This window comes from Plectropomus leopardus, chromosome 1, assembly GCF_026936395.1.
Source record: "Plectropomus leopardus strain MGB_pleo_1.0 chromosome 1, ASM2693639v1, whole genome shotgun sequence".
In the NCBI taxonomy this organism is placed as follows: domain Eukaryota; kingdom Metazoa; phylum Chordata; class Actinopteri; order Perciformes; family Serranidae; genus Plectropomus; species Plectropomus leopardus.
In genome coordinates this window covers 1,184,108-1,198,159 of record NC_142176.1, presented here as the reverse complement: position 1 = coordinate 1,198,159, position 14,052 = coordinate 1,184,108, and the positions used below count along the sequence as shown (strand labels likewise).

The following is a 14,052-nucleotide window of genomic DNA, read 5'->3' as shown; positions in this document are numbered from 1 at the left end:
TACACCTCATTGTGTCATAAAACGCTGAAATGCTCAAAGCTGAAACTGTTGGCACTGCACTCTCACGTTTACATGTTAGTGTGTGCGTGTGTGTGTGTGTGTGTGTGTGTGTGTGTGTGTGTGTGTGTGTACAGAAACTCTCGGCTTGTTGTTTGTGCACCTGCATGCACACATCTGTTTCTATTGCTGTGTGTGTTTGTATGTTTTTTCTGTGTTTGTAGCTTACGTGAGTGTGTGTGTGTGTGTGTGTGTGTGTGTGTGTGTGTGTGTGTGTGTGTGCAGCGTGATTTGTGTGTGTTTAGCATATCAATGGCGTCCAGGGCCCCGGCGACTGTTGCAGAAGCCCTCTGAGCTTTCCAGTACCTGTCGGCCGTCCTCACCTGTCGGTATTTAAGGGGCTTTCTTGTTGCGTCGCAGAGCTGACATGAACATCTTTACTAAGGTCCCAGGATTAGCCCAACAAACCAGGTATGTGTGAGCGCCGGGCGGCGGCCGGGCGGGGCCCCTGGGGGTCACACCACCCGCCATCACACCCTCCTCCTGCCGGCTCTGCCGCTCTGCCTCTCTGTGACGCCTCCAAGTTTCCCAAAATCACCTGATTTTGTGATCACTGCAGGAGACACACACACACACATACACACACACACACACACACACACACACACACACACACACACACGCTTTGTAGTTTTTGGTTTAAATTTAAAGCACGATAAATCATCTCAGGTGTAATCTGTAACCACAACGACACGGCGTCAACACGCCATCATATGCTTCTATATCATCTGCAGGAATCAATCATTTGTGTGTTTTGGGTCAAATAATTCACGAAAACTGCTTCTATATCTGCAGCAAGCTGGGGTCTGTGCTCCAACGTGCCTTCTACGGGTCCAGTGGGAGGGTGAGTGCACCGCTCCGACTTTTGTTGGTTTGAAACTTTTCTTGTTTCATATCGACTCTGTACTGAAGTTTTACGGCACTTTTTCGCTGTTTTCATTTATTATATAATACTATGTAGGATTTCGTGGTAAAAATATTTTCAGGAGTGTTTTTTTTACACCTAAAGCTACGTAGCTTAGCGTAAACCCAGCGAGCAGGAAATGTTCCCACAACACTGGCTAATGTTGTTTCTTATATCTGGTATTTTTGACTGTCTGCTCACATCTGCTCTTAAATTCGATATCTGCGTAAACTTTGCTTACGCTTGAAACAACGTGCATGTGTGAACCGAAAAAGTCGACATTTGTAATGCTCAAAGAAGTCAGTTTCACACATCAAAAAAATGTCTGAGAAAGTCGAAGTTCGTAGTTTTGGATATCTAATAATGCCGTAGTACAGCACGCTGAAAAAACGGAAGAAAAAGTTGACTTTTTTGTAATGTTGAAAAAAGTTGTAGTTTAGATAAAGAGCTATATAAATAAATAAATAAAATGTTCTTTGAACATTAGATTAAAACGTTTTTTCTAAAACGTTGCAACTTGTCTGTAACGTTAGCCAATGTTGTGGGAACGTTCCCTGCTGGCTGGGTCTATTTTTGGGGAACTTGGAGGTCTCAGTCTCACTTGTCCGGGGATCTGCGTCTGCAGCTGCCTGCATCAGAGAGCAGCATTAATTAACCCTTTGAAACCTGGATGGATATCGTTCTTCCTGTGCTGCGTTCAGATGCTTTTCACAACAAAAGTTTTCGGCCTTCGGCACCTCAGCAGACCGGTTTGATTTCTTTTGAAAAGATCGGAGTCCAGATAAAGACGGATCCTTTTATAGCTGTATTTGGGATATCATCCGAACAACTCCAAATTAACTCTTCACAATCAAAAATACGAGCTTTTACTTCCCTTTTTTGGGCGTCGCATTTTACTCCTAAACCCCCGTCTATTTCTTTGTGTCTCCAGGATGTTTTTTCCTTTCTTAAATTAGAGACGATAAGTTTAACAGTGAAAAATAGCTCTAATAAGTTTACTCCAAAATTGAACTATTTCATAGACGTCTTTAAATCCTCACCAACCCTGTGTTTCTATTTTTTTAACGTAATTTTCCTCCTCTTTTCTCTTTAATCTTGTTTATGTTTGTTTACAGCCAGATTATCAACACGTTTCATTTAACTGTTAAAAGTATTTAACAATATTTATATGATTTATGGTTAATATTTTTCATTGCGGAGACGATATGTATTTTTCCTGTTCTCCTTAAAAAGAGAAAAAAGAGGGAGAGACACTTCACTCTGTGTTGTGGTTATCTGTCAATCCCGAATTAAAAAGATCGATAAAATGAACAGCAGGAGAGAGGGAGAGTAAAATAAAGCTGTCAGAGGTTTTTGTGGCAAAACTTCAGAAAAAGTGTCAAACTAACAGGCACGTGACAGAATGAACGTGACAGTGATGAAATGCGCGTTGATCAGAAACACCTGTCTGTCACGTGTCCTCAGGTGACCCTTTTCGAGCAGAGGAACTTCGCCGGCAGACGTCTGGACCTGAGCTCCGACTGCGCGCGACTCAACGACAAGAACTTCCCCGAGAGATGTAACTCTGTGCAGGTGGAGAGCGGAGCGTGAGTGCACACCGCCACCTGCAGGCCCCCGCCCCGCACTGCAACACACACACTCATACTGCAACACACACACTGCAACACACACTCACATACTGCAACACACTGCAAAACACACACTCATACTGCAACACACACACTGCAACACACACTCACTGCAACACACACACTCATACTGCAACACACACACTCATACTGCAACACACTGCAAAACACACACTCATACTGCAACACACACACTCATACTGCAACACACACACTGCAACACACACTCACATACTGCAACACACTGCAAAACACACACTCATACTGCAACACACACACTGCAACACACACTCACATACTGCAACACACTGCAACACACACACTCATACTGCAACACACACACTGCAACACACACTCACTGCAACACACACACTCATACTGCAACACACACACTCACATACTGCAACACACACACTCATACTGCAACACACACACTGCAACACACACTCACTGCAACACACACACTCATACTGCAACACACACACTCACATACTGCAACACACACTCACATACTGCAACACACTGCAACACACACACACACACACACACACTGCAACACACTGCAACACACACACACACACACACACACTGCAACACACTGCAACACACACACACTGCAACACACACACTACAACACACATACACACACACACACAGAAAACACTCTCTAAACTCTCTCTAAAATGTGTACAAGTTTATTTCATTAAACCAGCGATGTTAACCCTTTGAAACTTTAGCGAAGTGTTTTGATTTCTTTCAAAAACACGTGAAAAAACAACGTAACGCAGTAAGAGCTGTTACACACATTGAAGATGGAAATGACATGAAAATCAACGGAAGATTAGTTTTTAAAAACGGGGCAATTATAATAATTTAAAAGCAAAAAAACGACAGAAAAATGTAGAAAGAAAGCTTTATTTATAATCATTATAATTCTATGTTTAAAATTCACGAATACATGAAAAACAACAAAAACAAAAACTCATTTTACGTACTTTTTTTTTGCTTAATGTCAGGTAGCTTTCTTGTTTTTATTTAAAACAAATTTCTGCACGTTTTTGGGCCACGTGCTGTTAATTTGCTCATCACCTTATTCACGTGTTTTTGAAAGAAATGAACGTGCTCGGGTTTCAAAGGGTTAAACCCAGTGGTTCAGGTGGGAGTCTGCACGTGTGCGTCCTGCTGTTAATCTGTTCATCTGTCTTTGAGCAGAATTTATTATCAAGCAGTTTGATGCACAGATGAATATTGATCCAAAATTGGGATTTCCAGTCTGATGGTTCATCTGTGTGAGAAACAGAATCAAAGTCCAGAGTTCAGTTTGTAAATCTGCAGGTGAAACTTGACCATGAAGCACACATATTTTGACTTCTGCAACAAACTTATCTCTGTAGGTGGGTTTCCATTAACCCTAAATCTGCACAAATGAAAATTATAAATATAAAATACATCTGCCTCTTAATTTCTTTCCGATCCAAGGCCACGTAGGCGTGTTATGGAGCCATGATGGAAAGGCGAGCCCTTTATACATGAGAGTGGTCTCACGTATGAGGGGAGACCTCCGGATGATCCGCTCAATTTTTGTACTTTTTTGAATTTTTTTGGCGGGAAATGGGAGTTTTCTTGAAAGTGACTTTTCCATTGGGCATATTTTATATTTGCATTTTCAAATCTTTTTTATAGTTGTTTTTAATGTATTTATTGATGCACAGCACTTTGGTCACTTTGGTGCTTTCAAATGTGCTTAATAAATAAATTTGGATCGAATTTACACAATTTGAAAGTTAATGCCGTCTCAGTCAAATGTTACGCAGCTCTTCAGATCAGTTTGTTGGGTTTAGAGTCAAATTCTGGACAGTTATAATTTTCTGACTTTGTAAATTTCAGTTTGAATCACTATAACTTCATTTGTCCACCGAGATTCATGGAAAACAGTTATTTTATGTGTTTTATTTACCTCAGAGAGGAAATCAGTGCTGACTGGAAATGTTATTTTAGGTCTGACAGATTTTTCAGCCGCCCGTTATTTTTTCCTGACTCTGTCTCTGACTCTCCTCCCTCTTATTTAAAGATGGGTCGGTTACGAGCACGAGAACTTCCGGGGCCGTCAGTACCTGTGGGACATGTCAGACCGCGGAGAGTACAACTGTTACGACAAGTGGTGCGCTCAGGCGGACCACGTCTCCTCCGTCCGTGCCGTCAAACAGGTGAAAACACAGGTCACAGTTTCAGACGCTCAGCACACAAACACCATAAATGTCGATATTTTCTCTAAGACAAAGATGTCACGTTTGAACGTTATTATGACGCATTTACTCTAAATCTTTAAGTTTGACTGTGGTTACATAAACACATGTAACCAGTCGGTTTGGGTCAGAAAAAGATCATGTTATGGTTTAACCCTTTGAAACCTTTTGCAAGTATTTTAACCTTTGACCTCTGAGCAAATTGGTGCATTTTTTTTTAAACCATGAAGGGGGAAGCAGTGAGCAACGGATGAGAAAAATTCTTGGCATTGCAAGATATTAGTAAATTTAAAAAAATTATCTTTAAAAAGCTAAAGAAAACTGTATAAGGAAAAAAGCCAAAGAAAAAACTATATTTCTGTTCTATGTTTATATATATTATATATTTAAATTAAAAAAAAATTATAATAATTTGATTTACTTTCATTTGTTTTGATTTTTTAACCTGGAGCAACATCACTTTTTTTGCGCTGCTTTCAGACACTTTTCACTATTACAGTATTTAAAACATGGGGAACAAAGGCAACGAGCAGCTCGGGAAGAAATATTCCAATAAAATAAAAATGAATTAATAAAAAATAAGGAAATCGGGAAAATGTATTTTTTTTTTAAGGAAAAACTGTATTTGTATCATAATTCTTATTTAAAATTATGTTCCAAAATTATTACAATTTTTAGGTACCTTTCGCAGGTCATTTTCTCTTTTGGTTTTTACTTAAAAAGAAACCAAACAAACAGGGAGAACATAATGAGTTATAAAAGAAAAAATGACCCAAAAGTTGTGAGAAATTAGCAAAAAGTGCAAGAGAATTTGCTAAAAATTGATTAAATGTTAATATTAATATTACTTAAGTATTGGGTTTTTAGAGTACTTGTTCACTGTTTTTATTCATAATATAACACTTTTTTAAAAAAGAAATTGCACCAATTTGCTCAAAGTTCAGAGGTTTAAAGACTTGTGAAAGGCTTCATAAAGGAGTTTTCAAAGAGTTAATAATAAGTATTAAAATGTGCAAAGCCAAATATTACATGCAGTCGTGCTCTGACACAGAGTCACCGAAAGTCTCTCTGCTGTTTCCAGGACAACAATCCGGGTCGAGCTCAGCTGTTTGAGCGCGCCGGCTTCTCCGGGAAGAAGATGGAGATCCAGGACGACATCCCGAATCTGATGAGCCGCTACAGCCTCAACAGAGTCGCCTCCATCCGCGTGCTCGGAGGAGCGTAAGTACATGTCATCCAGAGACCCAGTCGCAGACAAAAGAGAGGAACTATTCAACTTCACATTCTGAAAAATTTATGAATATTTGATATTTATGATTAGGACTGATGTCGGTTTGAGAAAATGACTTAATGAGAGTAGAAAATAATATTAGTGTATCATACTTTTTTGTAGTCTGATTTTGAAAATTGCATTTTATGCACAGAGCGGTATGACTGTACAAATTTGGCATACTTGGCATGGAGGATATTGAAAATAATTTATTTTTCATCTAAAACACAGTGGCATCATGACAAAAACCTGGCATTTAAAGGGCAAAATGAAAATGAATAAATATTTAATATTTATGATTATGATGTTGGTTAAAAAAATAAATCTCTGTGAAAGTAGAAAATAATATTAATGTACAATATTTTTTATAACCTGATTTTGAAAAGTTCATTTTGTGTGCAGAGTGAACTGTGTAAAGGGTTAACACTTTGCAGTAAACTTGCATCTTCACCGACCTCCGTGTGTGTGTTTGTGTGTGTGTGTGTGTGTGTGTGTGTGTGTGTGTGTGTGTGTGTGTGTGTGTGTGTTGCAGCTGGGTGGTGTATCAGGAGCCGAACTACAGAGGACCTCACTACGTTCTGGAGAAACGCGACTACAACAACTTCTCTGACTGGGGCAGCCAGAACAGCACTGTGGGCTCGATGCGCAGAGTCCGCTTCAACTGAGCAAACAGCAGCTCTGACCTACCGCACACACACACACACACACACACACACGCACAGGAAACCTGTCAGCTTTACACTCTACAAAACTTATTTTGGTAATAAACTGTGAGAAAAGACAAACTCTTTGTAGTTACTTTGACTTTATGTGAAGAATCGATTCTTTGGTCGGTGAAGAACAGCTGCAGAAGCTTTTTCGTTTTCGTAAAAATGATTTTCAAGGTGTTAAAACAGAGACTGACTCATCCCCGTATTAAAATGGGGCGTCGCAATAAACAGGTTCTCCATGGTTATTTAAAAAAAATGGATGCACTGACAGCTGGGTCAACAAAACCCAAAATTCAGACGTTGGCTGCAGCAAAAACATACGTGTCCCTTTGTCTCAATCTGTGTCCCCTCTCTAAGTTCAGATGTGTCTGTGGATCCATAAAGAGCGCAGGCAGAGCTCTTCATGAGTTATTTTTTTCCTCAGCGGCACTTTTAGTTTGAGTCGTTGGGTAGATTATTGATCTGTGGATCCGGTCAGAGCTGATCACATCGATAGATGAGAGGAGCAGCTGCTGCAGAGTGCAGTTAAAGCAAACTGAGACCCACTGATCCTGCTGTTCTGCTGCTCCGTCTGTGCCCAGAGTACATGCTGCGCTCAGAGTATGAAGCAGTGAGAAACTTACAGCCTGTGCACCAAACCTGGCCCCTGACAGGGTGCCTGGTGGCCCCCAAACACTTTCTAATCCACAATAAAAAAATAAAGTGATTGACACTGAATTGATTTTGTCCTTTTAGTCTCCAAAAGGTGTCAGAGAGCATAAAACAGCATCAAAATAGAGCTTGTTGATTAAAAAAAAGAGCCAGAGGAAAATCCCCCACACCCCCAACAGAGGACACACATCCTAAAATTGTGCTAAAATCCTACAAAAGGTCCTGAAATCCTTGAAATGTTCTGAAATCTGAGAAAACAATCTAAAATCTTAGAAACATCCCAATAATCCAGCAAATGTCTTGAAATCCGAGTAACATCCTAAAATTGTCCTAAAGTCTGTGAAATGTACCAAAAATCCACCAACATCCTAAAATCCTACAGACATGCTGAAATCCCAAAGAATGATCCAAAATACAAACAGCTCAGTCTGAAACATTTTATTTTACGAACAGAGAAGAAAAACTGACAAAGTCCATGAAACATGAATCCCAAACTTCAAACTACGCACAAGATGTTAAAACACACGATCGAGCACAAAGAGGAAAGAGTTTACATTTGTGACCAAACACTGAGAGAAAAATAAGGCACTTGCTTCACCTGCGAGGTAGACGGAAACTCAAATAAAGCAGCTAAGAAGTCAAGAAAAGTAGAAAAAAATAGAAGCTGGTGGCAAACTTCTGACTGGAAGCTGCACAACTTCTGCGTCAGGCTGATTGACTCTGCAGGAAAATCTATCTTTGAGTGAAATATCGATATCGTTTTAAAAAAAGTTTGCATCAAACATTAAAAACATTTTACTAAAAAGTAGAAGTTTCTCCACAGGTCAGATCTAAAATAAAGTGCGAGTGACGAAGCGTAAACGGCGTCTCAGTGATTGTTGATGAGCGGAGCCGCCAGGCTGCTGATGACGGACGACCTGAGCTGCGGGACGAGGCTGATCTTCATCAGTTTGCTGCTCGAGTATTTGTTCCTGACCGCCTGAAGAGGAGCACACGGAGGTTAACCCTTTAGAGCCCGCCTTCATATCACACACACACTCACATCCATCAGTACACAAAATGCTCTTTTCAAAATCAAACTTTAATATTATAAATTAATGATTTTCTTCTTCTAATCAAAAATAAATATTAACTTTCAGAATTTTAACCCTTTAATTGCCAGTTCTGTGATGATGCCACTATGTTTTTAAATTGAAAAAAATAAAATAAAAATAAAACCCTGCAAAAGAGAATTATTTTCAACAGACTACAAAGATTTTTCTTATTATCACAGTCTGAAACTGCATTAAAAAAGCTAATCACTGACATATTCCAAACACTCAAACTCACATCAGTCTGCACACAAAATGTGCTTCTCAAAATCAGGCTATGAAAAATATTATTCATTACCATAATTTTCAACTTTAATCAAGTTTTATCTTCAACCGACATCAGTCCCAATTATAAACATCAAATATTCAATGCTAGGTTTTTATCCTGATGTCTCAAAAAAAAAAAAAAACCCACAAAAACTGAGTGATGTTGAGTCTCCTCCTCCTCAGTGTGTGAGTGTAGCTGCTGACAGTCTGGGATATGTCAGTGTGTGAGTGTAGCTGCTGACAGTCTGGGATATGTCAGTGTGTGAGTGTAGCTGCTGACAGTCTGGGATATGTCAGTGTGTGAGTGTAGCTGCTGACAGTCTGGGATATGTCAGTGTGTGAGTGTAGCTGCTGACAGTCTGGGATATGTCAGTGTGTGAGTGTAGCTGCTGACAGTCTGGGATATGTCAGTGTGTGAGTGTAGCTGCTGACAGTCTGGGATATGTCAGTGATCAGCAGCTACATTGACTGTGACAGGTCACCTAGTGGAAATAGCATGTATTTCCTCCATATGCCAAATATGGTCAAAATGACCTCATCAGGTGGAAAATAGTCAAAATGACAAATTCAGAGTCAAAAGCCCAGAATGACACCCAGAAATAATACAAGTCCTGTTTTTCTGCTCTGATGGCTGTGGGATCAAAAATGTCAGTTTGAATGGGTTTCAATGGAGCATTTTTGGACCTGAACAGTCTGAATGTAACTATTTAGTTTCCACAGTGTATTTTAGACTTATTGTAGGAGCTGAGCTGCAAATTCACTGATTACACTCAAATACACAATCTGGACTACATTTAGGACACATGCATCAACACACACACAGTTATCACAACAGGAAGAAGAAAAGAGACTAAAATGAGACACAGTCTCTAAAGGGTTAATCTGAGCTCATAATCTGAAGTTGTCGTGTTTCCTGTCGGTCGACTCACCTGGAACTTTGTCTTCCCCTCGTTTACCGTCACAACATTTTTGGCGATGTGCTGCATGATGGGCTTCAGGTGAGCGGCGTCGTAGGTGGAGTAGTGCTGCTGCGTCGGAGACTGAGAGCAGACAGACGGATTCAAAAAACGCTAAAATTCAGTTACACACGTTAAAGAGTTTGTTTCGGTGTTTGAGCGTGCGGGACTCACCCAGGACACGCCGTCCAGCAGCAGCTGGGACAGACACAGAGACGCAGCGGCCACCTCAGAGGGACGATAGTGGACCATGTCGTAGTCGAGGAGGGTCAGCTCCATCAGGTACTTGGCCAGAGTGTGTCTCTCTACATCAGACTGAGACAGACACACACACACACACACACACACACACACACACACACACACACACACACACACACACACACACACACACACACACACACACACACACACACACACACACACACACACACACACACACACACACACACACACACACACACACACACACACACACACACACACACACACACACACGTCATTTCTTTCAAAAACACCGTGAGACGCCTACGCCAACTTAACAAGACGAACCCCAAAAATGAGCAAAAACTTATTTCAAGTTACAAAAAATTACCTGAAAATAAGCAAAAAGAAAAAGTAAAAAAAACCAACAAAACAAAACACCTTTTTTTGTTTCTGGACAATAAAATTAGCTGAAAATAAGAGAAAGAAAAATGATTAAAAAAGAAAAACAAAATAAAATTCTGATGAGTTCGTGTGACAGGATTGTGTGCACGTCATTAGACGCTTTTACGCGCAGCAGCTTCCCTCTCAGCAGCTGCTTTAAAGCTCAAACAGGTGTGGTCTGAAAGACCTGCATCAGGACCACAGGTGTGGTCTGAAAGACCTGCATCAGGACCACAGGTGTGGTCTGAAACACCTGCATCAGGACCACAGGTGTGGTCTGAAAGACCTGCATCAGGACCACAGGTGTGGTCTGAAAGACCTGCATCAGGACCACAGGTGTGGTCTGAAAGACCTGCATCAGGTCACAGAGACTAAGACCTGCAGCTTTTTCTCTCAGAGCCGAGTGTTGGTGGTCAGGGGCGAGTCTGCTCCTGAACATTTCTAAAGTGAGCTGCACTCTGACACCCTGAAAACCCCAGACCCAATGAACGCTGGAGCTCTGCGTCCGCACGCCGTCCAGCACCTTGACTGTAAGTATTTTAGGGGAACTGATGCGTGGACTCACGTCGGCGACCTTGGAGGCCCGTCGCAGGAAGTGCAGAGGAAGAGGACGTCCCAGCTGGAAGTTGAGGCTCCTCAGGACCAGCTGCTCCATCTCCAGGATCTGAGACTTGGTGAAAGCGTTGTCTGTGATGTAGGCGAAGTCTCCCACCTCCGGAGCGTACATCTCCTCGTATTTACACGCCACCAGCATGGCCGTCACGCCGGCCAGCTGCAGCTTCCTGCGAGACACCGGCTGTACCTGCAGGAAACGGTCCAGGATGGCCACGGTGAGGTACAGAGTCTCCTGCAGCAGCTGGAACCTGGAGTGAACCTGGACCAGCCAGTCCACCAGCAGAGCGCGCATGCGCTCCGTGATCTCGTAACCCTGCATGTAGTTCGCTCGCACCGCCTGCTGCACCTGTGAAGAGTTCAGACGCCTTTTTAACACGTTCACAGGACGAAGAGTCCAGAGTTAAAGTGCACAAATGGCCTCAAAATTTTGGCGATTAAACTTTATTTTTAAAGCCCATCTTTTAATGTCTGGCAATTTATAAAAGACAAAAAAATGCATTTTCCCCCTTAAAAATCGTAGGCATGTTTTCTTTACAGTTTTATGGCAATTTTTCTTTTTAGGTGATTTAAAAAATATATATAGGAAGATTTGGAAGGCAGTTTTTTTCCTCTCTTTTTTCCTATTTAAACATTTTTAAAATAAAAATGTTGGCTTTTTTTTCTTTAAAAAAAAATTAGCTTAAATGTTTTTTTTAATTTTGTGTAATTTATTATTTTTTTTTAAGTGGGTGATATTGAAAAGAAAAGTTTTTTTCTTTAAAGAACTTTTGGTGTGGAAGGCCTATTTAGTTAAAAAATTCTGGCGATAAAAAAAATATTTAGAAAGAATTTTTCCCTAAAGAAAATTTGTGAGAAAGAAAAATAAAATAAAAGGCTTTTTTTTTCCTGTAAAAAGAAAAAAAACTTTTGTTTTTGTTCTTTTTTAAAAAAAAGTTATTTTTCTCTTCTTTAAAAAAGGTGACATTTAAAGAAAAAATGTTGGTAATTTTTTTTTTCAATAAACCAAAACGACAGCATGTGTCAGAGTGAAGCCTGGCTGCAGCTGCTGAGAGTCCGTGCACAGACGGAGCAGCAGGCAGCTGCTGACGGAGCAGGAATCACCTCCAGCTGCAGCAGGTAGCTGTAGATGTCTTTGACGTATTCGGAGCACAGCTGCGGCAGGTCGGCGTCCTGCTCGTCCACGTCCTGCACGCTGAGCAGCGCCTCCGAGAACGCCTGGCACAGCTGCTCCTCCTCCTTCGTGGACACGTCGGCCTCTGACGCTGGGGGGGCGGGGTCCGCGGGAGCCGGGACCGGGACCGGGACCCGGACCGCCGGAGGAGCCGCTGGTTTCGCTTTCTGGGCACCAGGCGGTTTTACTTTGGTCCGCTGATGAAGAAAATACAGTTTCAGACGTTCAGAGTTTGTGTGGAGTGTCGGGCTGAGAGGTTCGTTAGATTTAAAGAAATACAAACACGTTTGAGCAGCAGGACGAGTTTTCCACAGTGAAGTCACCTGTTCACAGGTGTTCACAGGTGTTTACAGGTGTTTACAGGTGTTTACAGGTGTTTACAGGTGTTTACAGGTGTTTACAGGTGTTCACAGGTGTTTACAGGTGTTTACAGGTGTTCACAGGTGTTTACAGGTGTTCACAGGTGTTTACAGGTGTTTACAGGTGTTCACAGGTGTTCACAGGTGTTCACAGGTGTTTACAGGTGTTTACAGGTGTTCACAGGTGTTTACAGGTGTTTACAGGTGTTCACAGGTGTTCACGGCTCCGGAGCGACACCTACCGGCGGGGATGTTGCCTCGCTGTAGATAAAGTTACCTTTGTGTTCATGTTGCCGGTGATGTTGCCGGCGATGTTGTTGGTGATGTTGTTGGTGATGTTGTTGGTGATCTCTCCCAGAGCAGCTCTCCTCACACCTGCGGACGCTTTCACCGTCTTCAGCGGCCTCTCTGCGGCCGCGAGCCGCTGCAACACACACACACACACACACACACACACACACACACACACACACACACACACACACACACACACACACACACACACACACACACACACACACACACACCTCAGTAACGTGACCCGGTGTGAAGAGTCACCTAAAAACCTTTCTCAAACTTAATAAAACCTCGGGAGGAGAACCTCGGGAGGAGAACCTCGGGAGGAGAACCTCGGGAGGAGAACCTCGGGAGGAGAAAGAGGAGCAGCCGCTGCCGTTAGCTAACCATGCTAACTGAGCTAACATTACCGAAGCGGAAATAAATAAAGTTTACTCACCGCAGCACGCGCTTCCACTGACGTCATGTTTGAACGGAGACTTGACGACACGAGCCGGTGATTTATTTTCAGCTCCGACCGGACAGATTTACCGACGAGCTCCGTGAACACCGGAGATTTCTGCAGGTAAACAACACGGAGACCAGCAGCTTTCAAATAGCGCTCCGCCTCATCTGATTGGTTCCTGCTCCCAGAGGACGCTCCTGATTGGCTGACAGCCAATGAGGTCAGAGAGACGGAAATTGAATAATAACAATAATAATAATAATCGTATTTATTATTATTTTTAGATAATCATAATGAAATATTTCCAGGGTTTGTTTTTTAAAAAAAATATTTTTACTTATTCATTTAACACCACTTGATGTTTCATTTTTACGGCAAATATCAGTAATAAAAACAGTGATATTGTTGTATATTAAAAATGCACCTCACCACAAAATTATCATCGAATATCGAAATAGCATTAAAAAACTTGTTTAAAAATATCATGCATTAACATTTTCTACTTTCATTCAGTTTATTTTTTTCAACCAACATCAATTCCAATCAAAAATATCAAATATTCATTAATTTCAGAATTTTAACCCATTAAATTCCAGGTCTTTGTCATGATGCCAATAGGTTTTTAGATAAAAAAAGAAAAGAAATGACAGCAGTAATTATTGCCGTTATGTGACAGTGCACCTAGTGGAAATAGCATGTAAATGATCAAAACATGAAGAATGAAAGGTGTGTAAAAT

General features: G+C 41.4%; 2 protein-coding genes across 2 annotated transcripts; one reads left to right on the top strand and one right to left on the bottom strand.

Annotated features, from left to right (window-relative positions):
* The first annotated feature begins 367 nt into the window (after positions 1-367).
* Positions 368-6,890, top strand: crybgx (crystallin beta gamma X). The gene is made up of 6 exons (XM_088076458.1): positions 368-468; positions 853-901; positions 2,426-2,547; positions 4,661-4,796; positions 5,917-6,056; positions 6,638-6,890. The coding sequence occupies exons 1-6, from the start codon at positions 425-427 to the stop codon at positions 6,768-6,770; spliced, it is 624 nt and encodes a 207-aa protein (XP_087932584.1). The 5' UTR covers positions 368-424; the 3' UTR covers positions 6,771-6,890.
* A 999-nt stretch (positions 6,891-7,889) lies between these two features.
* Positions 7,890-13,471, bottom strand: LOC121940257 (G2/mitotic-specific cyclin-B2-like). Its single transcript, XM_088076378.1, has 7 exons — positions 13,310-13,471; positions 12,851-12,997; positions 12,145-12,411; positions 10,994-11,389; positions 9,955-10,095; positions 9,754-9,864; positions 7,890-8,445 (listed from the first exon to the last, which is right to left on the bottom strand). Exons 1-7 carry the CDS (start codon positions 13,334-13,336, stop codon positions 8,335-8,337), a joined length of 1,200 nt encoding a protein of 399 aa, XP_087932504.1. The 5' UTR covers positions 13,337-13,471; the 3' UTR covers positions 7,890-8,334.
* Between the last annotated feature and the right edge of the window lie 581 nt (positions 13,472-14,052).